We start from the raw sequence: 25,317 nt of genomic DNA, 5'->3' as shown, positions 1-25,317 counted from the left end.
GAGGAATGTTCTGCAGCTAATGAACGCCAGTCGCGGGGTCATCCTTCCTATTCACTCCTCCGATATATTATATTTCTGGCGTCCGTGTCTCAGGAGGGATGGGAACATCAAAAGGTGGCGGCGGCCCAGCCTTCAGGCGGAGCGCGGCATAAGGGACTCACGCTTTTAAGGAAATCAATGGCTTGGCGGGATAGACCTTGGTGACATCCGGCACAAAGAGAAGAGACATGAAAACGGCCGAACACAACGCAGAGGAGGAGAGGCCACTGACCCTACTGTATATATAGCCCCTACGTGAGCCGTATACCACCAAGCACATCAATCCCCCCGGGAGGAGGCCGGCGGCGGCTATTCATGCTCAGTACTCCGCGCTCTAATGTGACTCATCGTAAGAAAAGCAAAAGCTCCTTAATAGCAGCACAGATGATTTCAGGAGGGGATCTAATGAGGGCTCTGATGTTACCGATCTGCATGTGACAGACTATTACATAATGGAAGCAGCACAGAGTGTTTCAGAAGACTAGCAGGGTTCTTACCTGATGTGGGCAGTCGTTGGAGCAAATGCCGCTCAGCACTAGAAAAAGAGGAGACGAGGAGTAAGCGCTGGCCGCACAACACCCCCCCGAACCAGCGTCTGCCCACAGGACTGGCGCCCCCCTGTGGGTCGGTACACAGCAGAACAGGCCACATTATTACTGTAAGGGACTTGTCACAGCTGCGGGGTTGGTACAATTGTATCTGGGCAGGATGGACAGTTGTGCCGCTGCTCTCGATTGGATACAATAGTAACAACCCCACAGCTGTAAGGAGCATTAGGTCTCTGCAGGTTTTACCCCCCTGATGTAAGCGGAGGTCCTAAGGTGACGAATGACACGTCTGTTATAAGACTGTCATTAGGACTTTATTACACTTTGGCATAAGACCACGCAGAGAACAGAGTGGGGGCACGGCAGAGGACACGGCAGATGACAAGGCGACGGGCAAGGCAGAAGACACGGCGGGGGGCACGGCAGAGGACACTTCAACGGGTAAGGCAGAGAACACGGTGGGGGGGCACGGCACAGGACACAGTGGGGGGCACGGCAGAGAACGTGTTAGGGGGCACAGCAGAGAACACGGCGGGGGGCGACCTGTGACTCGGGTGACGCTGCACCAGCCGCTCTCTGAGGGTTTTGCTTATCTCCTGCACTTTACATGAAACTCCGCTGACATGAGCCGTGGTGCAGAGATAAGAGCAGAAGGCAGACACAGCTCTTCTCAGTGTCCTGGCCATCATGCTGTTGGTGTCGCTCAGCGCTCAGGTAGGGGAGCGCTGCTCTGCATCAAACTGCACACGGACACAGAACCAGCTGCATTAACATGGGGAATACACAGAGCAGCATCTGAGCAAGTGTCTGCTGGACAGAAGGAAATCCCTGAGTGCAGGAAAATTTATAGACGCAGCGCTGGGCCAGGAGATTGCAGCCGCTCCCCTGGTGAAATACTTGAGCAGATGACCAATTACAATCGCCCAGACTATTTCTCCAAGACCCTTAATACCGGCCAACATCTGTTCAGGAGCGTATCCATCCCCCTGCCAAGAGGAGACGCCGCGGCCCGAGCGGAGAGAGCAGAGCGATTACATGGAGATCCCCGTACGTCGCTGCAGCCCTCGAGTCTCTTATTTTGAAAGCAAATGTACAAAGTGATGATTATATGTTACATTCTACATAACCCAAGATGCAGGGAGGAAACGCCATCACCGCATCCCCGGGAACGAGTGCAATTAATCTTGCGCGCTTCACTGGAGGTGCTAAGCTGTCAGGAGAGAGCCTGGGAGACGGGAAGAGCATGCTGGAGAGGACTCGGGGAGACGGGAAGAGAACACTGGAGAGGGCCCGGGGAGACAGGAAGAGAGCGCTGGAGAGGGCCCGGGGAGACGGGAAGAGTGCGCAGGGGAGAAGTGAAGAGAGCGCTGGGGAGACGGCAAGAGCACGCCGGGGAGAGCCCGGGAAGAGGGCGCCAGGAAGACGGTGCCAGGGACACGGGAAGAGCGCGCCGGAGAGGGCCCGGGAAGAGCGCGCCGGAGAGGGCCCGGGGAGACGGGAAGAGAGCGCTGGAAAGGGCCTGGGGAGAGGGGAAGAGGGTGCATGGGAGATGTGAAGAGAGTGCTGGGGAGACGGGAAGAGCACGCCGGGGAGAGCCCGGGAAGAGGGCGCCAGGAAGACGGTGCCGGGGACACGGGAAAAGCGCGCTGGAGAGGGCCCGGGGAGACGGGAAGAGCACGCCGGAGAGGGCCCGGGGAGACAGGAAGAGCACGCCGGAGAGGGCCCGGAGAGACGGAAAGAGCGCTCCAGAGAGGGCCCGGAGAGACGGGAAGAGCGCGCCGGAGAGGGCCTGGAGAGACGGGAAGAGCGCGCCGGAGAGGGCCCGGAGAGACGGGAAGAGCGCGCCGGAGAGGGCCCGGAGAGACGGGAACAGAGTGCTGGAGAGGGCCCGGAGAGATGGGAAGAGCGCGCAGGGGAGAAGCAAGGAGCGCACCGGGGAAGAGCTCGCCAGAGAGAGAGTCCGGGGAGACGTGAAGAGCGTGCCGAGGAAAAGTGAAGAGTGTGCCAGGGAAGAGAGCTCCAGGGTAATGTGAAGAGTGTTCTGGGGATGAAAGTGCCGGGGAGACACGAGGAGCGTGCAGAGGAAGAGCACGCCGGGGAGTTGCGTAGTGTTCCGGGGAAGAGCGCACTGGGAAGACGCGAAGAGCGCACAGGGGAGACGCGAAGAGCGCACTGGGGAGATGCGAAGAGCGCACAGGGGAGACGCGTAGTGTGTGCCGGGGAGTGCGCCGGTGGAAACAGGAGAGCACCCTGTCCCCAGGAGCTTAATATCAAACATTTTGAAATATAGCAAAAAACCCCCAAAACATTAAACAACAAAATGCTTCATGCTTTAAACTGCAGCTCTGCTTCTTTAAAACAGCCGGTTTGAAACCGGCTGTTTTAAAGAAAACTGGTAACCAGCAAGACTCTTTCTCCTCTGGCAAGGACTGGTGTGTTTGACTTGGGGAATGAACCTCGATAGAGGTAGAGCCGAAAACACTCAAGCACCCACATATCCTTCTGCCCTTTATGTTTATCTTAAAAATACGGCAGGACAGGAAGAGAGATACCTTTCCTTTAAGCATCACAATTTTTTTGCTTCTTTTTTTCTAACGTTTGGTTGGCATAGAAACACATATTTCACAACAAATGTAATTTTCATAGAGTCTCCTTGGCCCCTGGTGCAGGAAATGTGTGAGTGTGTTTATGCTATATTATATATATATATATACACACACACACACACACACACAGTATAGACCAAAAGTTTGGACACACCTTTCAAAGAGTTTTCTTTATTTTCATGACTATGAAAATTGGAGATTCACTCTGAAGGCATCAAAACTATGAATTAACACATGTGGAATTTTATAATTACCAAAAAAGTGTCAAACAACTGAAAATATGTCTTATATTCTAGGTTCTTCAAAGTAGCCACCTTTTGCTTTGATTACTGCTTTGCACACTCTAGGCATTGTCTTGATGAGCTTCAAGAGGTAGTCACCGGAAATGGTTTTCACTTCACAGGTGTGTGTATACACACACACACACACACACACACACACACACACACACACACACACACACACACACATATATCAGTGTATACACACACACACAGTACATACATACAGTATATACAGATACACATGAACACAATATATATACATACACACATTGTATATAAATACACACAGTATATATATATGTAGGATATGGAAATATTCAGCCCCCTTTAAATTTTTCACTCTTTGTTTCATTGCAGCCATTTGGTAAAATCAAAAAAGTTCATTTTTTTCTCATTAATGTACACTCTGCACCTCATCTTGACTGAAAAAAGCAGAAATGTAGAAATTTTTGCAAATTTATTAAAAAAGAAAAACTGAAATATCACATGGTCATAAGTGTTCAGACCCTTGAGATCCAGAGCACTCTGGAAGAGATTTTCATCCAGGATATCTCTGTACTTGGCCGCATTCATGTTTCCTTCAATTGCAACCAGTCGTCCTGTCCCTGCAGCTGAGAAACACCCCCATATCATGATGCTGCCACCACGTTTAACTGTTGGGATTGTATTGGGCAGGTGATGAGCAGTGCCTGGTTTTCTCCACACATACCGCTTAGAACTTTTTGGTGATAATTCTATCTTCATCTCATCAGACCAGAGAATCTTATTTCTCATAGTCTGGGAGTCCTTCATGTGTTTATTAGCAAACTCTATGGGGGCTTTCATATGTCTGGCACTGAGGAGAGGCTTCCGTCGTTCCACTCTGCCACAAAGGCCCGACTGGTGGAGGGCTGCAGTGATAGTTGACTTTGTGGAACTTTCTCCCATCTCCCTACTGCATCTGTGGAGCTCAGCCACAGTGATCTTTGGGTTCTTCTTTACCTCTCTCACCAAGGCTCTTCTCCCACGATTGCTCAGTTTGCTGGACGGCCAGGTCTAGGAAGACTTCTTGTGGTCCCATACTTCATCCATTTAAGGATTATGGAGACCACTGTGCTTTGAGTACTGCAGACAAACTTTTGTAACCTTGGCCAGATCTGTGCCTTGCCACAATTCTGTCTCTGAGTTCCTTGGCCAGTTCCTTTGACCTCATGATTCTCATTTGGTCTGACATGAACTGTGAGGTCTTATATAGACAGGTGTGCGCCTTTACAAATCAAGTCCTATCAGTTTAATTACACACAGCTGGACTCCAATGAAGGAGTAGAACCATCTCAAGGAGAATCACAAGGAAATGGACAGCATGTGACTTACATATGAGTGTCTGAGCAAAGGGTCTGAATACTTATGGCCATGTGATATTTCAGTTTGTCTTTTTTAATAAATTTGCAAAAATTTCTACATTTCTGTTTTTTTCAGTCAAGATGGGGTACAGAGTGTACATTAATGAGAAAAAAAATGAACTTTTTTGAATTTCCAAATGGCTGCAATAAAACAAAGAGTGAAAAATTTAAAGGGGTATGAATACTTTCTGTACCCACTGTATATATTGAGTCTTACTCTTACCAATCACTTTGACAAAATAAGCGTCGGCTTCGAAGTTATTCATCAGGACGTTGATGGCGCCGTCCTCCGAGGTTTTCTTACTTATAACGATGAAGTCCAGGATTCCCTGCAACAAACACAAGTCAAAGAGGGACTATGTTTTAGCCAATGTTTAGTAGTTTTGATCGATGGGGGTCCTGGTACCGAGACCTGCAATCTCTCAGTGTAATCCCTGAGCATGGGCTCAACTCTTCCTCTGAGCGATTGTTGGGGTCTCAGGACCCGGACCCCATCAGTCAAAACTACTAAACACAGGCTACAATAGAACAAAACTTTTATAGATTATATCATTAGATCGTGTTCTCAAAAAATAAAAATAAATTCACGGCTCCGCCTAACAAATCCTTTATTATATATGGAGAGACTCCGCCAATAAACAGGGTCAATTGTTTCTTTGGCAGAAGATTAATCTTTTTTTGTTTTGCACTTATCGCCAACATCAAAGTAATAAATCCTCACGAACCGGTGCGGTGAATAATAAAATCAGATTTTATTAAAAGCTACATGGACGGAGCTGGGGGGCTCGAGTCGCCGCTAATAAATTTATGGTATTAATTATGCCGATCTCCACTGCACTACTCGGATAACAGGAGCCATAAAGAAAGCCAGATATGTAGTCACCCAACTTCACCAGGAAAGGATAGAAAGAGGAATACGTTTCCAGGACAAAACAGATGCCATAATAGGAAAATGGATACTCTGCAAATTGGGGTAGAGACAGACAATCTGAACGGAGATCAGCAGTTAGAGGCGTCTGTAGGATTTCTTGACCAATGCACTGAAAGCGCCGAGCCACTAAAAGCGCAAGTGCCATGCCTGACCAAGCGAAAACAAAAGGCGCTGTATGTGCCAAACCAGCTAAAAGCGCAGGTGCCGTCCGTGGCCGACCCGCTAAAAGCGCAGATGCCATGCTTGACCAACCGAAAGCAAAGGTGCTGCACGTGCCCAACCCACTAAAAGTGCACATGATGTCAGCGCCCAACTAGCTAAAAGCACAGGTGCCATCCGTGGCCGACCCACTAAAAGCGCAGGTGCCATCCGTAGCAGACCCGCTAAAAGCACAGGTGCCGTCCATGGCCGACCCCCTAAAAGCGCAGTTGCCGTCCTTGGCCGACCCCCTAAAAGCGCAGGTGCCGTCCTTGGCCGACCCCCTAAAAGTGCAGGTGCCGTCCGTGGCCGACCCGCTAAAAGCGCAGGTGCCATCCGTGGCCAACACGCTAAAAGCGCAGGTGTTGTCCTTAACCGTTCTGCTGAAAGCACTTGTGCTGTTCGTGTGAGGCCCGATGCGATTAGAGCGCAGGTGCTGTCCATGCCCGAACTGCCAAGAGCCAGAGACGCCGTCTGTGCAGTGCAGGCGCCCTTTTTTGCGGCTTTGAGCTGCCATGTGTAGTGCATCCTATAAATCCTGCTTCATTGGCCCTGAAGTCTCTTCCTAATTATTATTATCAATCACTTTAAATTATGTGCTCATATCTGACACCGGAGAGGAGCCGGAGCGGCGCGTTCAGAGACAATTAAAAGTAGCAAAAGCATCCTCACGTCTTCATAAGTGTCAAAGAAGGCCACCATCGCTGCGTCTTTTATCCGATTGAGGTCGGAAATCTCCCAGTGGACGTCAAACATCCTGGAGCAGGTGCTGTTCTTGCAGGGGACGTTCTCCAGCAGGAAGGCTTGCTGCTCACTAGGAGAGAGAACAGATCGATCAGAGACAAGTCCTATCGCCGTGTGATCAGCCCGATCTGCTCTACTTCTATGTGAACGGCAAGTACCCTGAGTGTCAGTGTCATTATCCTGCACCCCGAGTGTCAGCATCATTATCATGTACGCCGAGTCTCAGTGTCATTATCCTGTACCCCGAGTGTCAGCGACATTATCCTGTACCCCGAGTGTCAGCGACATTTTCCTGTACCCCGAGTGTCAGCGTCATTATCCTAAACCCCGAGTGTCAGCGTCATTATCCTAAACCCCGAGTGTCAGCGTCATTATCCTGTACCCCGAGTGTCAGCGTCATTATCCTCAACCCCAAGTGTCAGCGTCATTATCCTGTACCCTGAGCGTCGGCGTCATTATCCTCAACCCTGAGTGTCAGTGTCATTATCCTGTGCCCCGAGTGTCAGCGTTCTTATCCTGTACTCAGAGTGTCGGCGTCATTATCCCGCACCCCGAGTGTCAGCGTCATTGTCCCGCACCCAGAGTGTCAGCGTCATTGTCCCGCACCCAGAGTGTCAGCATCATTATCATGTACGCCGAGTCTCAGTGTCATTATCCTGTACCCCGAGTGTCAGCGACATTATCCTGTACCCCGAGTGTCAGCGTCATTATGCACTCCCAGTGTCAGTGTCATTATCCTAAACCCCGAGTGTCAGCGTCATTATCCCGCACCCAGAGTGTCAGCGTCATTATCCCGCACCCAGAGTGTCAGCGTCATTATCCCGCACCCAGAGTGTCAGCGTCATTATCCCACACCCCGAGTGTCAGCGTCATTATCCCACACCCCGAGTGTCAGTGTCATTATCCCACACCCCGAGTGTCAGTGTCATTATCCCACACCCCGAGTGTCAGTGTCATTATCCCACACCCCAAGTGTCAGGGTCATTATCCCACACCCCAAGTGTCAGGGTCATTATCCCGTGCCCCGAGTGTCGGCGTCATTATTCCGTACCCCCAGTGTCAGTGTCATTATCCTGTGCCCCGAGTGTTAGTGTCCTTATCCTGTACCCCGAGTGTCAGTGTCTTTATCCTGTGCCCCGAGTGTCAGTGTCATTATCCTGCACTCTCAGTGTCAGTGTCATTATCCTGTGCCCCGAGTGTCAGTGTCATTATCCTGTGCCCCGAGTGTCAGTGTCATTATCCTGTGCCCCGAGTGTCAGTGTCATTATCCTGTGTCCCGAGTGTCAGTGTCATTATCCTGTGTCCCGAGTGTCAGTGTCATTATCCTGTGCCCCGAGTCTCAGTGTCATTATCTTGTACCCCGAGTGTCAGCGTCATTATCCTGCACCCCGAGTGTCAGCGTCATTATCCTGTACCCCGAGTGTCAGCGTCATTATCCTGTACCCCGAGTGTCAGCGTCATTATCCTGTACCCCGAGTGTCAGCGTCATTATCCTGTACCCCGAGTGTCAGCGTCATTATCCTGTACCCCGAGTGTCAGCGTCATTATCCTGTACCCCGAGTGTCGGCGTCATTATCCCGCACCCCGAGTGTCAGCGTCATTGTCCCGCACCCAGAGTGTCAGCGTCATTGTCCCGCACCCAGAGTGTCAGCGTCATTGTCCCGCACCCAGAGTGTCAGCGTCATTATCCCGCACCCAGAGTGTCAGCGTCATTATCCCGCACCCAGAGTGTCAGCGTCATTATCCCACACCCCGAGTGTCAGTGTCATTATCCCACACCCCGAGTGTCAGTGTCATTATCCCACACCCCGAGTGTCAGTGTCATTATCCCACACCCCAAGTGTCAGGGTCATTATCCCGTGCCCCGAGTGTCGGCGTCATTATTCCGTACCCCCAGTGTCAGTGTCATTATCCTGTGCCCCGAGTGTTAGTGTCCTTATCCTGTACCCCGAGTGTCAGTGTCTTTATCCTGTGCCCCGAGTGTCAGTGTCATTATCCTGCACTCTCAGTGTCAGTGTCATTATCCTGTGCCCCGAGTGTCAGTGTCATTATCCTGTGCCCCGAGTGTCAGGGTCATTATCCCGTGCCCCGAGTGTCGGCGTCATTATTCCGTACCCCCAGTGTCAGTGTCATTATCCTGTGCCCCGAGTGTTAGTGTCCTTATCCTGTACCCCGAGTGTCAGTGTCTTTATCCTGTGCCCCGAGTGTCAGTGTCATTATCCTGCACTCTCAGTGTCAGTGTCATTATCCTGTGCCCCGAGTGTCAGTGTCATTATCCTGTGCCCCGAGTGTCAGTGTCATTATCCCGTGCCCCGAGTGTCGGCGTCATTATTCCGTACCCCCAGTGTCAGTGTCATTATCCTGTGCCCCGAGTGTCAGTGTCATTATCCTGTGCCCCGAGTGTCAGTGTCATTATCCTGTGTCCCGAGTGTCAGTGTCATTATCCTGTGTCCCGAGTGTCAGTGTCATTATCCTGTGCCCCGAGTCTCAGTGTCATTATCTTGTACCCCGAGTGTCAGTGTCATTATCCTGCACCCCGAGTGTCAGCGTCATTATCCTGTACCCCGAGTGTCAGCGTCATTATCCTGTACCCCGAGTGTCAGCGTCATTATCCTGTACCCCGAGTGTCAGCGTCATTATCCCACACCCCGAGTGTCAGTGTCATTATCCCACACCCCGAGTGTCAGTGTCATTATCCCACACCCCAAGTGTCAGGGTCATTATCCCGTGCCCCGAGTGTCGGCGTCATTATTCCGTACCCCCAGTGTCAGTGTCATTATCCTGTGCCCCGAGTGTCAGCGTCATTATCCTGTACCCCGAGTGTCAGCGTCATTATCCTGTACCCCGAGTGTCAGTGTCATTATCCTGAACCCCGAGTGTCAGTGTCATTATCCTGTATCCCGAGTGTCAGTGTCATTATCCTGTGCCCCGAGTGTCAGTGTCATTATCCTGTACCCCGAGTGTCAGCGTCATTATCCTGGGCCCCTAGTGTGAGCATCATATTGTACCCTGAGTCTCACCATCATTGTGACCCCTCACCACCCTGGTGTCTTCCCGCTTTACATCCCTGATGTTCCCTATATCTGACAGATAAACCGCTAAGCTCCAGCTGATCGTTGATCACATGACTATCACCCCCATCCTCTGTGTTGGCGTCTCACAAAAAGCACAGGATGATGGAATCCACTCAATACATTAGGAAGCCACAGTTTCAATTTCAGGAGCAGAACAATTTACGCTGACACCTTTTCTCACATCCCCGACCACATGGCTCTATCTGCAGCCCCCCACGACGAAGCCAATCATCTCCAGATCCTCGAGGTGGTCCCACTCTCCAGGCAGCGCAGTGCGGGGGAGGGGCAGATTACACCCATCCGGCCATTGTATTACAATTATGTGTCTGTGGTCGGAGACGACTCACATCATATTTCGTATCCCGGCCGCCCGCGGCATGGCACACGATTCATCCACCCGGAGGGCGACACAAGTGACTGCTCTTACTATAGTCAGGTCAGATCCGGCCATCATTGCAGCTCCCAATCCTAAGGCTTTAATAGTATGGAGGCGTTACAAGAGGAGAGCGCGATATCAGCCATAGTCACAAGAGGAACGGACTAAATCAGCCACAGTCACAAGAAGAGCGGCCGAAATCAGCCATAGTCACATGAGGAGTGGCCGAAATCAGCCACAGTCACAAGAAGAGCGGCCAAAATCAGCCACAGTCACAAGAAGAGCGGCCAAAATCAGCCATAGTCACAAGAGGAGAGGCCAAAATCAGCCACAGTCACAAGAGGAGGGACCGAAATCAGCCACAGTCACAAGAGGAACGGATGAAATCAGTCATAGTCGAAAGAGGAGTGGCCGAAATCAGCCAGTCACAAGAGCGGCGGAAATCAGCCATAGTCACAAGAAGAGCGGCCAAAATCAGCCATAGTCACAAGAGGAGCGGCCAAAGTCAGCCATAGTCACAAGAGGAGCGGCCAAAATCAGCCATAGTCACAAGGAGTGGCCGAAATCAGCCATAGTCACAAGGAGTGGCCGAAATCAGCCATAGTCACAAGTGGAGTGGCTGAAATCAGCCATAGTCACAAGTGGAGTGGCCGAAATCAGCCATAGTCACAAGAGGAGCGGCCGAAATCAGCCATAGTCACAAGAGGAGTGGCCGAAATCGGCCATAGTCACAAGAGGGGCCGAAATCAGCCATAGTCACAAGAGGTGCAGCCGAAATCGGCCATAGTCACAAGAGGAGGGGCCGAAATCAGCCACAGTCAAAAGAGTGGCCAAAATCAGCCACAGTCACAAGAGGAGTGGCCGAAATCAGCCACAGTCACAAGAAGAGTGTCCGAAATCAGCCACAGTCACAAGAGCGTCCGAAATCAGCCATAATCACAAGACGAACGGCCTAAATCAGTCATAGTCACAAGAGGAGCGGCCAAAATCAGTCATGCTATCTCTGGAGACCGAAGCGTGGAGAGAGGCGGGAATGCTGCGCGGAACGTCGGAAGGTGAGAATAGTAATATTTTTTTTTTATTATTATTTTATCGCTGATCTCCCGCCTGTCACACACAGCGATGCGTGCTGGCCAGCGGGAGATCAGCGACAAAAGAAATGTCCAGAGATTTCCCAGAGCGATCAGCGATACCGGCAGGGGGGCCGCTCGCTGATCGCTGTCACACACAGCGATCTCGCTGGTGAGATCGCTGTTGTGTCACAAAACTTGTGACTCAGCAGCGATCTCGCTAGCGAGATTGCTATGTGTGACGAGGCCTTTACTTTCCCCACTACAATTCTCTGAGAGAGCTATTGAAACGCATCCAATATTGCCCAGACACCCACACAACCTTACACCATATGAGGGTCTTTGCTCCAGGTCATCAAGGCCGACCAAAGTCCTTTCTACAATATATCAGACTCTACTATCTAAAGACCTACCCCTGAAGAGCGTACATTGCTCCCTGGGAAAAAGACCTAGGATATGAATTCACTCAAACACAAATAGACCAGATATATGCACATTCACATGGCCCAACGAGTTGTGTGAAAACCCAAGAAAACGCTTTTAAAATAGTTTCACGATGGTACACCAAGCCAGCACAGATTTGTGCCTGGCGGACGGGGGCTCAAGCTAAGTGTTGGTGCTGTGAAGACGAAAAGGGTGATTACCTACATATCTGGTGGACGTGCCCTGCTCTCCAACCTTTTTGGGCAACAATAGAGAAACTTGCTGGAGATATCATAGGGACCCCAGTGTCGCTGTCACCTGAAATAGCTCTGCTGAACCTCCCCATACACTCCAAACAAAAGAAGACCCCTACTTTAGTTCACAATATTATTGCTGCGACCAAACTCCTAATCCCTACTTACTGGGGTACAACCCAGATACCCACCTTCCAACAATTACTGGAAAAAACTGACCAACTATATTGTATGGCTGAGATTGTCGCCTCTGTGAACCATTCTCAGCTCTCCTTTGAGGAAAGCTGGCGCCCTTGGATTAAATATAGAACCTCTCTCAAGCCTCTACAAATATGAACATTTGACCAACAAGAAACTCAGTCTGTGATGTCGTCGGATTCCACAACCTCACCCCCTCTACCTCTCTTCTTTCCTTTCCGCTCTCCTACTCCACCTATTTCTTCTCTTACAACCCTTTTCCCCTCTCTTCTCTACTTGAAGTTCTGTACTTTTGTAAATGAAAATATTTTGTATTTGCTACATGTTTTACACCATTACAACCCATGTTATCTTAAATTGGTTATATACATGTGGTGTTATCGTCTTTTGATTAATCAATAAAAAGATCATTGAAAAGAAAAGGATGAGGATGTGCCACCGACGTCTGGTGGAGGCCAGTCATGGACGCGGAGCACGGACACAATATTAGGGGGGGGGGGTAGGTAATGCTATGGCTGAGTGGGGGAGCGGTCACTACAGACGTCCAATGTGATCATGTCCGTGTGTTCTACTCCTCTCCAGTATAATCCCGGATACTTTACATTCCATAATTGGCCCCATTATTCCCGGGGATGATGTTGACGGCTCCGGCGGGACTCATCCGTTACTGTTAATCCGGACAGCGGAGCGGCTCTTGGCGATTAGCCATCAGTTCTCTGCTACTTGGAGGAGCCTCAGGAATTCCTTATACAAACCCGACTCAGATGAGAGGATGATGGAGGATGATGGAGCGAGCGCCGAACGGACAGGATTCCCTTTGTCTAAATCACCAGCGGGAGAAAAACATTGCAATACGGATCCAGGGGTGCGGAATGAGGACGGATACATGAGCGCCATGTAAATACTTCAGAAACTCAAACGGCATGTGACTTCTGCTCTGTTCATCCTCCATGATTTACGCTGCAGCTACACTCTATCAGTTAGCATTTCATAGAGCCGGCTGACTGCTCATTGCAATGGCTAAACCAGCCTCCTACGCTGACAATAGGACAGAAGCACAGCCAGCCCCCTCCTGTATCATGGCCTATGTGATCCCGCACGTGACCGGGACGTCCAGGGCGGATGCGAACCGATCTCCGCAGCATCTGCTCCTTCACGACAGAGGAGACTTGTCTGTCCTTGTCTCTAACACCGCGATTCACTGAGCCATTTCCCCGAGCCCTCCTGTGCGCAGCGAGAAATGGAGTCAGCGGGACGGGCCGACGCTTATCTCCTTAATCAGAACAATCCATCACCGGAATGAGATCTGATGAACTCGTTCCAGGAATAGAAGAGGAAATTAACCGGCCGTTCTGCTTGATGGATCCGACACGTCCATTTCCTAACTATGTGTCGGAAGCGGCTGAATGTAAATGGCGCTGGTCGTCACCGGATGAGACGGACGGCGCTGCGTAATTCGCGAGACCACGAAATCCGGCACGAGGACGGCTTCTGAGACGTAGTTATAGAAAGTCCTTTTTGGTTTTCTCACGTTGGCGACTTCCCGGATGCACCTGGCAGATTGAGCTGTCCCCGAAGTGACAGCAGGAAGGGTTAATCCGCGGATGTGGCATCTCCAGGGGAGATAACGAGGAGTAATGGCGCCGTGCTGGAGACATAATTGCATCTTATAAGCAGATAAATCAATAGAGAGAGGAGCGCGGCCGCAACGGGGAACCGCGCCACAACGCCTCCATAGCAGATAGATATTGACCGCCTTATGGCCGAATCCCCCAGATCAGAATCAGTCATCGCTTACAAGACGCTTCTGATTAGTGTTCTGTAGTGTAGAGACCACCCTGGAAATTAGCCGGGGGTGCAGCGATCGCCAGATCTGGGGACGGACGCCATTATCACCCATCTGTCATCCTGGGGTCACCAAAGAGCAGACAAGACCTGAGCTCTGATCAAGGGTAAGTGAAGGAGACCCCCGGAGATCAGAGTGGGCGACGCAATCTGCATCTGACTCAGGTGCGCAACAGGAAGCGCTGAAATTGGTTCCCGCCGAAACGTTTCACTTCAAGTATCAGCCATGAGAGCGCAGCCGGCGGAGACTCGGGAGCCGCCGTAATCACCGATTTCCAATTACAAGCTCGCGCTACGGAGATCTCACCTCCGCCAGGTTTTCTAATTAAAGCAGACAATTAAAACGACGTCGCCGGAGGTCTGAGCAGTGGTGCTGAACGCTGCTGCTCACAATCCCATCCACTGCCGCAGCGTCTAATGTAACTTACCAGGATGGGACCTGCTGTCTTCTGGATGTCAGACCTATCTGCTCCTGGGAAAGCTGGGTGACAGCGGATGGCGGATGAGGCTGCAGCTACAGATAACGCACAGGCTGACAACCAGAAAGCCTCTGCTCCTGGGAAAGCTGGGTGACAGCGGATGAGGCTGCTGCTACAGATCACGGAGGAGCTGACAACCAGAAAGCCTCTGCTCCAGGGAAAGCTGGGTGACAGCAGATGAGGCTGCCGCTACAGATCACACACAGGCTGACAACCGGGTATACTCTGCTCCAGGGAATGCAGAATGACAGTGGATGAAGCTGCCACTACAGTTCACACATGGGCTGACAACCAGCTAAAATCAGATCCTAGGAAAGCTGGATGACAACTCACGCTCCTGCAAAAACAGCTCCGGGAAGAGTTGTCGTACAGTCTCTTCAGACATTTCTCAGTTCTTTCTGCTTCTGGAAAAGCTTGGTAACTACTTATACCATTGCTATCAAAGCTCCTACAAGGGCAACTTTATATGTTTCCAGAAAAGCTGGGTGACAATCGAAACACCAACTCCAGGAGAGCTTGTCACATGGTAAATGTTTGAGGCAATTTCTTAACCATCTTTTCCTGGGAAAGCTGGGTGAAGTTCACTAAGGCTGCCATCACAGTTCATACAGGGGCTCTAATCTGATTAGTCTGTATTCTGACCGTATATGATGGCGGGAAAGATGAGTAATCTCTGCTATGGCGGCCATCACACAGGGTAACATCAAATTATAATTTTTTTTAGGGCCGATACACAACTTTCTCATAATCCTGTCGGTCTGTCATCTTCGTCTAGTAGTGATAGAGGTGAAGGGGTACATCACGGCGTCTTCTGAACATTCACCCCTCGAGGATATTGGTACTTGCTCCAGGCCATGAGCGCTCATACTGGCTGCCACCCAGCTTTCCCAGGAACAGAAGCGACCAACAGCAATTGAATGCCTCAATAACATAGGAGGAGGCGGAACACAAAATAACCAGGATCATCCTGTCACATTTGCAGCTAAGCGGCACCTCCATCATCATCGTCGTCATGCTGCGGAGATGTCTCACTTCCCGGATCGCCATGGCTCCTCAATTACAGCTTATTAGGCAGCTGCTGGTAATTATGGCGGCACAGTCAGGAAAGTGGGTGCTGATGTAATGCACGCTGTGGCACTAACGTGCAGTTATCCAAAGCTGGGTGCCAATACTTATGCAATAAATGTGATGCCGAGATAGGAGTAATGCTCTGCAGACTTGTAACATCGCAGGTTCAGGACGAACCGGATAGACACTTGCTCAACAGTGCCAGAAAACAGGGCGGATGGGGAAAGTGATTAATCGGGTTCAGATCTGTAAAAAATTGGTTAGCGGTAAATTATCATCAATAACAATTCATAATAGGGACACGAATTCGCCAAAATACAATGTTGACGCGTATGTGGCTCACTGAACAGTTGAAGAAGCAGAGACGGTGAAACGCGTTGGATAATTATGACCTTCATCAGGATAGTGCCTAGCCGGGGGGGGGGGGGGGATCACTACCTCCCAACTATCATCAGCAAACTAATAACCTGATAAGTCCCCGACTGGTAACCAATTACTTGTTAATCCCAGTTGTATGATAACTGATTAGTTGCCAACAAGTAACTGACTAGTCGTCAATATCAGTTGAACAGTAACTGATTACTAATTAAACATCATTAGCGAATAATCAGTTATCGGCCGATTGTCTATGCACACCACCAATGATGATCAGTCATCCGTCATTGATCAATCAGATATGATCGTCAGCCATCGAGCAGTCACGTAGAAGATCTGAATCTGGTGTTTTTCTTTCCAGCAGAATCTAAATACTAATTAGCATTGGTGCGGCACGGGCGCGCGTCGGAGCGCTAACAACTATCTGCGCGTCCTCCAGGAGAGAAACTTCAGAGAACAGGAGAGAATAGCTGCGCGCAGAAAGGAGCCATTTCTCGTTGCTCCAAATCCTGTCGTAACATTCCCTAAATGTTGGGCTGGCTGTGTGCCGGCCCCGGCTAATGTGAGACTGGCTGCTATCGGAGATGTGGAGGGGAGAACAGTGGGGAACGGAGATGAAAAACACAGCTGGGGCTTCTCTTTATTTTTTTACTTTCAAGTCCTGACTAAAGCGCGGCAGCGTCCCCCCGTCCGCAGCCTCGCTGCACAATGCATTCACACTTTTCCTTTATAGATTGGCTTTGGCGCGGCCTCTCGGAAGCAAGTACGGTTATTTGTGTTGCTGTGATTAGGAGCCCCTGCCCGGCGTGATGACGCGTCTCTGGAAGAAAACCAAGTTGTGCAGAGTATTTTTTTCTCTCTCTGACGACGTGAGTGTGTGTGGGGGTTTTACTTTCCATCTCCCGCGGTCACCTCCGTCAGCGGGCGTCAGTCGCCTCCGTGCCGCGGGTTCCAATTTTCGCTAAGTAATTCAGGAAATGTGTTTTCCTCGTTTTCGCCGCTGACCCTTCCTGTGCCAAAAACCTACTTCACCCTGAGTGTTCTTACGCAGCCCCCGAAACGCGGCGGGAACCAAACAGGCGTAACAAACAATAGCGGCTTTATTATATTCCGCCGCAAATCGTCTGTGACATTCTGATGGAATAATTACAGGCTGCAGACAATCGGTTGGCAGAACCCGACTGGCGAAGCCAGGTGCCAGCTCGGAAAAGAGGAGAAAAGTAATTGTAGCTTCTGGAGAAAACTTAGAGACGGGTGGAGAGTTCACAAATAAATCCATTACGTATGAAAAAGCACAGATGGGGCGAAACGTGATGTCCAGGAGAGAGACTGCCCAAAGCTGCACCCAAAACTCCACACGTCTCCGCGGTGCAATGACGGGCACTATATGCACTAGAGCGGAGTTCCCTAACAGAAGCTTAAATACAGCTCTGGAGCACAATTTAGTAATTTTATTTAACCTTTCATAGACATAAGAGCTCTCTGGCTCACAGAGTAAATAAGTACACACCCCCTCCATAGAGCCAAATTGCGTTGCAGAGCTGCAATCATTGCACTGATGAAGTCCATGATCCATGTGCAGAATTAAGCTCTTAAGCCCCCGTTACACACTGCGATATCGCTAGCAATATCGCTGTAAAGTCACCGATTTTGTGATATTGCTAGCGATATCGCTGCATGTGATACTTATCTCCGACCGGCTCCCCCGCTGGTTATCGCTGATCGCACGAGAAGCTCCTGGACCATTTCTCATCGGTCACTTCCTGCTGGGCTTCCTGTGGCGCCGACGAGCGACGCGTGGAGCCGGGCGGGAGGACGAAGGATCGCCGCGTCTGACAGGTAAGTAGTGATCCCCGTGCCCAGCGATGTCGCTGGTGAGATCTGCCTGTGTGGCAGCTCACTAGCGACCACCTAGCGATGCACCAGCGATCCTGACCGCGTCAAATCGCTGGTCGGGATCGCTGGTACATCGCTAGGTGTAACGGTACCCTTACACTGCTGAGGTTTATCCCAATAAAGGCACCAGATACTCCCACATCGTTAACTAAACAAGTCCTGAAGGGAAGTAGATTGTTACTCCGTACATCCCCCAAAATCTGATAATGTGACACGTAAAAGAAAACATAAAAGAAATGCAAGAAAAAAGGCAAAAAACAAAAAAAAAATGGAATCCAGCTGCGGTGCGAGAAATATCAGATGAGATATTGATTTCTGCGGCTGCAGTCCTTCCAGTTACCGGTCTCCTGACGACTCATTAGAGAAGTGAACGCCTCCGGCCATGTCCGAATCCAGACAATGGAGATCAACGGGAGGAGGAAGAAAGAGCAGAAGGATCAGTAGAGGACCTACCTCCCAGACGTATTCCGCAGGATGGCCAGGCCGTCGGGGTAGCCGTCCATGTTGTAATCCCCGACGTGCAGAAAGATGGGCAGAGACGGGATGTGGGCAGAGTCCTGAGGTACAAAAGCCCAAACCGTGTTCGCATTGGAGAAATTCTGTAGCACCGGAACCCACTGCAAAAAATAACGGGTTAATAGTCACCGATTCAGAAAATAGATGCCCGATGCAAAGGTTGATCCCAGAAAATGGGGAACACAGGAGGCGCCTGTGAAATGTATCATTTTTACCATTAGTTTTTATTATAGGTATATTTTTTCTATATATTTTTATCCCCAATATTTTATTATTATAATTTTTATTTTCTCTTTTATATTAGTTACTTTTTTTATATTTTCTTTTTTTTACTTGACCCTAAAACCGATCAACGCTAATCCTAATGAGTTATTTTATGGCGGACGATGGCTGCACAATTGATTTTTTTATTTTAAACCAACTTACCTTAAATTATTAATTTTTCTTAGACGCGACACAGTCCCCGGGAAATAGGTGTCCTTGAATCGTCCTTGTCAGTCAATTTCATGAATAAATACACTTGTTTAGTTTTTTCCCTATTACTTCCCAATGTCAAAAATTCTTTTCATCCATCTTGGGGTTGATTTATAGGTTTTTCGTGCATTATTTTGTTGGTTTATCATCTTTTTTTTCTTCTTCCATGACTCGACCCTATATCTCGCTCTTCACTACTCTTTTTCTTAAAGGGTCCCTATAATTTTATCCTATTATAATTAGGACCCGCTTACAAGACTCCCAGGACTTTGCACGGTTGCCTTGGAAACTGTATTGGCCTGCGCTCGTCAGAGTAAGATCAGGGGTGAGAGCAGAAGAGGGACTGTGGCGCTGTGAAGGCATGGCTGGCGGTAACGGTCCTTAATGCGAGAGGTTTAAGCAGGCTGCCCGCAACGGTGACACAAATCCGCCAAATTACAATGTCATGGTTCACTGAACTCCTGAAGAAGCACAGACTGTGAAACATGTTGATAATTACAACCTTCATCAGGATAGCACCCAGCCGAAGGGGTAAGGGGGTTACTCTATTACTCTAAGGGGCAGAATTGCAATACCAGACACTCCCACTAAGTGCTGCAACAGTGACATAACTCTGCCAGAATACAATGTTAACAAGCGCGTTTTTCACTGCTCCCTGAAGAAACAGACAGTGAAACGTTTTGTGTAATTACAAACGTCACCAGGATAGGGTTTAATCAGGCTGCCTGCAACAGTGACACGAATCCGCCAAAATACAATGTCGACACGTGCATCTTCCATTGAACTATTGAAGAAGCACAGACTGTGAAACGTGTTGGCTATTAATTAGAACCTTCGTTAGGATAGCGCCCAGCCAGAGTATCAATCAAGGGGTTGAACTGCAATACCAGATACAACCATTAGGTGCCCATAACAGTGACACGACTGTCAGAATACAATACTAACCTGTGCGTGGTTCACTGCACCCCTGAAGAAGCACACATGGTGTAACGTGGTGGGTAATTAAGAACTTAATCAGGATAGCACCCAGCCGGGGTCGCACTTAGATGGGCTGAACTGCAATATTAAGCACGGCCAATAGGACAGCGCCATTTCTGTAAGGCAAGGGAGGCAGACCCTTCTTTTTATCGTAGATAATCCCTACATGGAAAATCAATGAATTGCAGAAAACTGGAATATCCCTTTAATTTTGGCTTTTCTGAGAGCTCTAATGACACCTCTTAAAACAATGGTACAGAATGATATCCCCGATCTCTTATTTTAGTGCCAACTGGGTGTCTTGGAGCTGAACCGTTGTCTTTATCCTATGATGCTGCTGCAGAACATCTTGAAGCTACATGGCTACATGTGTAACAAAAAATTAAAAATACCACACTGTGTATCTCGCACAATGAATCAGCTCGTACAAGATCCGCCAACATCCGCACAGCATCAGAACAACCTGAAGGATGCAGTGACTACTGCAGGAGGAAACCTCCAAATATGGGACACGGGATTCGGGCTAACAATGGTGCCTGACCAGTCACCTCTCCACTACCGCGCCCTCTCACAGCATGCAGTCTCAGGTGCACGGGCAGAGAAGCTGCAGCTGCATCCCCCTCCTCCTATCTACTGCGTTATTGATGGACAGAGTCTGCGAAGAAAAAGAAAGGAGAACGACAGGCATCTGTGAGGTGTGGAGGATGACACCTTCCCAACGGCAGTATTAGAGAGCCTATGGTGATCACCCAGCTGTCCGCAGACCCTGAATGGCAAAGGGAAGTACAGGTACATTTCCCAACTGCATCCCTCCCTTCGTCCTCTGTAGCTGTCCAGCCTTTACTGCAGTTCTGCCATTTTGTTCATGAAGCAGGAGGCTCTGGAAGAACACAGATCATGAAAAGCTAGAAGGTGCGTAAAATTGTATGAAAAACAAAAAAAGAAAAGAGCTGCCCTTTAAGGATGGGAAGTAATGGGAAAAGTCACAGGAGCCAAACATAACCCGGGCTTAAATCGTACATTGATATGGATGAAAATTCCTTCTTGACCTATTTTATGCTCTCGGAGGGCGGTCGGGCGCAGTGTCCCCAGTCGGGGCAGAGCTGTCAGACGCCCGGACAGAAAGGGAAGAATAAAGAGGATGGAGTGACATCTTCCCCCCCAGCACAGGAGCGGAAGGGAAGAAGCAGAAGCCTAATTGGCAGCACATGTGAACGGTCAGTCGCTGATCTCAGGCCAAGAAGCCGCAATCATCGCTGCACTCATTTCATGCTGAAATTAATGATTAATAAATGAGAAAAGAGCCGCAATGATGTTAAGGGGAAAATATATGGCATATGAATATATACAAGAATCAAAACTGTACCACTATATAGATGCTTTGCTGAATATTGGGATTATGTTGTTTTAAGATACTTCTGATTTTCTGAGAATTGTTTCTACACTCACTGGCCACTTTATTAGGTACACCTGTCCAACTGTGTGTTAAGACTTAATTTCTAATCTGCCAATCACATGGCGGCAACTCAGTGCATTTAGGCATGTAGACATGGTCAAGACAATCTCCTGCAGTTCAAACCGAGCATCAGTATGGGGAAGAAAGGTGATTTGAGTGCCTTTGAACGTGGCATGATTGTTGGTGCCAGAAGGGCTGGTCTGAGTATTTCAGAAACTGCTGATCTACTGGGATTTTCACGCACAACCATCTCTAGGGTTTACAGAGAATGGTCCGAAAAAGAAAAAAAATCCAGTGAGCGGCAGTTCTGTGGCCGGAAATGCCTTGTTGATGCCAGAGGTCAGAGGAGAATGGGTAGACTGGTTCGAGCTGATAGCAAGGCAACAGTGACTCAAATTGCCACCCGTTACAACCAAGGTAGGCAGAAGAGCATCTCTGAACGCACAGTGCGTCGAACTTTGAGGCAGATGGGCTACAGCAGCAGAAGACCACACCGGGTACCACTCCTCTCAGCTAAGAACAGGAAACTGAGGCTACAATTTGCACAAGCTCATCGAAATTGGAAAGTAGAAGATTGGAAAAACGTTGCCTGGTCTGATGAGTCTCGATTTCTGCTGCGACATTCGGATGGTAGGGTCAGAATTTGGCGTAAACAACATGAAAGCATGGATCCATCCTGCCTTGTATCAATGGTTCAGGCTGGTGGTGGTGGTGTCATGGTGTGGGGAATTTTTTCTTGGCACTCTTTGGGCCCCTTGGTACCAATTGAGCATCGTTGCAACGCCACAGCCTACCTGAGTATTGTTGCTGACCATGTCCATCCCTTTATGACCACAATGTACCCAACATCTGATGGCTACTTTCAGCAGGATAATGCGCCATGTCATAAAGCTCGAATCATCTCAGATTGGTTTCTTGAACATGACAATGAGTTCACTGTACTCAAATGGCCTCCTCAGTCACCAGATCTCAATCCAATAGAGCATCTTTGGGATGTGGTGGAACGGGAGATTCGCATCAGGGATGTGCAGCCAACAAATCTGCGCCAACTGTGTGATGCCATCATGTCAATATGGTCCAAAATCTCTGAGGAATGCTTCCAGCACCTTGTTGAATCTCTGCCACGAAGAATTGAGGCAGTTCTGAAGGCAAAAGGGGGTCCAACCCGTTACTAGCATGGTGTACCTAATAAAGTGGCCAGTGAGTGTATATTGTATAACCCACCTAGGCTTCATGCAATACTGGGTGGACTGGGTGGACTAGAGTGGATTGGGCTAGAAAACAATAATTATGTACATAATGATTATGTAGCGATATGGGAACATAAGAGATCCCACGAGATCAATACTAATTTGCTATTTGGGGTAAATAGTAATTTGGAAATGCACCCATGATGTAACACAATGAGACAGCGCGATTTCTGTTATAAAAACTGTACACCTTGGATTAAAGATAGAGAAGAATCATTTTGACATGATACACCTTGTCTTGTGTATTCTTTTCTCCGTGCACGTAAAATCTCTGCCAGAGATCCAATTCGGCCACAGACAATTAAGACGGGCCACACCCTAGTGTGGCAGAATCCAAAGAAATCAACAATGTGAGAGACTCCCAGCTTCCAATACACCCTGTCAACAGCAGGTAATGAGCGCAGTGTCTTCTCCTGAATACTCCGGATATATACCTGCAGCAGGTAATGAGGGCAGAGTCCTCCTCTGTATACTCCGGATATATACCTGCAGCAGGTAATAAGCGCAGTGTCCTCCCCTGTATACTCCGGATATATACCTGCAGCAGGTAATGAGCACAGTGTCCTCCCTGTATACTCCGCATATATACCTGCAGCAGGTAATGAGTGCAGAGTCCTCCTCTGTATACTCCGGATATATACCTGCAGCAGGTAATAAGCGCAGTGTCCTCCCCTGTATAGTCCGGATATATACCTGCAGCAGGTAACGAGCGCAGTGTCCTCTCCTGTATAATCCGGATATATACCTGCAGCAGGTAATGAGCACAGTGTCCTCCCTGTATACTCCTGATATATACCTGCAGCAGGTAATAAGCGCAGTGTCCTCCCCTGTATAGTCCGGATATATACCTGCAGCAGGTAACGAGCGCAGTGTCCTCTCCTGTATAATCCGGATATATACCTGCAGCAGGTAATGAGCACAGTGTCCTCCCTGTATACTCCGGATATATACCTGCAGCAGGTAATGAGGGCAGAGTCCTCCTCTGTATACTCCGGATATATACCTGCAGCAGGTAATAAGCGCAGTGTCCTCCCCTGTATAGTCCGGATATATACCTGCAGCAGGTAACGAGCGCAGATTCCTCCCCTGTATACTCCAGATATATACCTGCAGCAGGTAATGAGAGTGTCCTCCCCAGTATACACCGGATATATACCTGCAGCAGGTAATGAGCGCTGTGTCCTCTCCTGTATACAGCGGATATATACCTGCAGCAGGTAATGAGTGCAGTGTCCTCCCCTGTATACTCCGGATATATACCTGCAGCAGGTAACGAGCGCAGTGTCCTCCCCTGTATACTCCAGATATATACCTGCAGCAGGTAATGAGGGTAGAGTCCTCCTCTGTATACACCGGATATATACCTGCAGCAGGTAATGAGCGCAGTGTCCTCCCCTGTATACTCCGGATATATACCTGAAGCAGGTTAATGAGCGCAGTGTCCTCTCCTGTATACTCCGGATATATACCTGCAGCAGGTAATGAGCACAGTGTCCTCCCCTGTATACTCCGGATATATACCTGCAGCAGGTAATAAGCACATTGTCCTCCCCTGTAAACTCCGGATATATACCTGCAGCAGGTAATGAGCGCAGAGTCCTCCCTACACCTGCAGCAGGTAATGAGCGCAGTGTCCTCCCCTGTATACACTGGATATATACCTGCAGCAGGTAATGAGAGAGTGTCCTCCCCAGTATACACCGGATATATACCTGCAGCAGGTAATGAGCGCAGTTTCCTCCCCAGTATACACCGGATATATACCTGCAGCAGGTAATGAGCGCAGTGTCCTCCCCTGTATACTCCGGATATATACCTGCAGCAGGTAATGAGCGCAGTTTCCTCCCCTGAATACTCCGGATATATACCTGCAGCAGGTAATGAGCGCAGTGTCCTCCCCTGTATACTCCGGATATATACCTGCAGCTGGTAATAAGCACAGTGTCCTCCCCTGTATACACCGGATATATACCTGCAGCAGGTAATGAGTGCAGTGTCCTCCCCTGTATACTCCAGATATATACCTGCAGCAGGTAATGAGCACAGTGTCCTCCCCTGTAAACTCCAGATATATACCTGCAGCAGGTAATGAGCGCAGTGTCCTCCCCTGTATACTCCAGATATATACCTGCAGCAGGTAATGAGCGCAGTGTCCTTCCCTGTATACTCTGGGTATATACCTGCAGCAGGTAATGAGGGCAGAGTCCTACCCTGTACACACTGGATATATACCTGCAGCAGGTAATGAGTGCAGTGTCCTCCCCTGTATACTCTGGATATATACCTGAAGCAGGTTAATGAGCGCAGTGTCCTCCCTACACCTGCAGCAGGTAATGAGCGCAGTGTCCTCCCCTGTATACACTGGATATATACCTGCAGCAGGTAATGAGAGAGTGTTCTCTCCAGTATACACCGGATATATACCTACAGCAGGTAATGAGCGCTGTGTCCTCTCCTGTATACACCGGATATATACCTGCAGCACGTAATGAGCGCAGTGTCCTCCCCTGTATACTCCGGATACATACCTGCAGCAGGTAATGAGCGCAGTTTCCTCCCCTGAATACTCCGGATATATACCTGCAGCAGGTAATGAGTGCAGTGTCCTCCCCTGTATACTCCGGATATATACCTGCATCAGGTAATGAGCGCAGTGTCCTCCCTGTATACTCCGGATATATACCTGCAGCAGGTAATAAGCACAGTGTCCTCCCCTGTATATACCGGATATATACCTGCAGCAGGTAATGAGTGCAGTGTCCTCCCCTGTATACTCCAGATATATACCTGCAGCAGGTAATGAGCACAGTGTCCTCCCCTGTAAACTCCAGATATATACCTGCAGCAGGTAAT

At 49.3% G+C, this 25,317-nt stretch overlaps 1 protein-coding gene across 1 annotated transcript in view; it reads right to left on the bottom strand.

Annotated features, from left to right (window-relative positions):
* ITFG1 (integrin alpha FG-GAP repeat containing 1) overlaps nucleotides 1-25,317 on the bottom strand; it is a 101,549-nt gene that overhangs the window by 29,569 nt on the left and 46,663 nt on the right. The window contains exons 10-13 of the mRNA XM_073554993.1: nucleotides 18,244-18,407; nucleotides 6,661-6,802; nucleotides 5,083-5,188; nucleotides 537-574 (exon numbers count right to left, since the gene is read on the bottom strand). Coding sequence (XP_073411094.1) covers nucleotides 537-574; nucleotides 5,083-5,188; nucleotides 6,661-6,802; nucleotides 18,244-18,407 — 450 coding nt within the window. The remainder of the gene's footprint in view (nucleotides 1-536; nucleotides 575-5,082; nucleotides 5,189-6,660; nucleotides 6,803-18,243; nucleotides 18,408-25,317) is intronic.

This window comes from Dendrobates tinctorius, unplaced genomic scaffold (genome assembly GCF_039654945.1).
Source record: "Dendrobates tinctorius isolate UK_male_01 unplaced genomic scaffold, ASM3965494v1 ptg000214l, whole genome shotgun sequence".
Lineage (NCBI taxonomy): Eukaryota > Metazoa > Chordata > Amphibia > Anura > Dendrobatidae > Dendrobates > Dendrobates tinctorius.
This window is presented reverse-complemented; position numbering and strand designations above follow the sequence as displayed.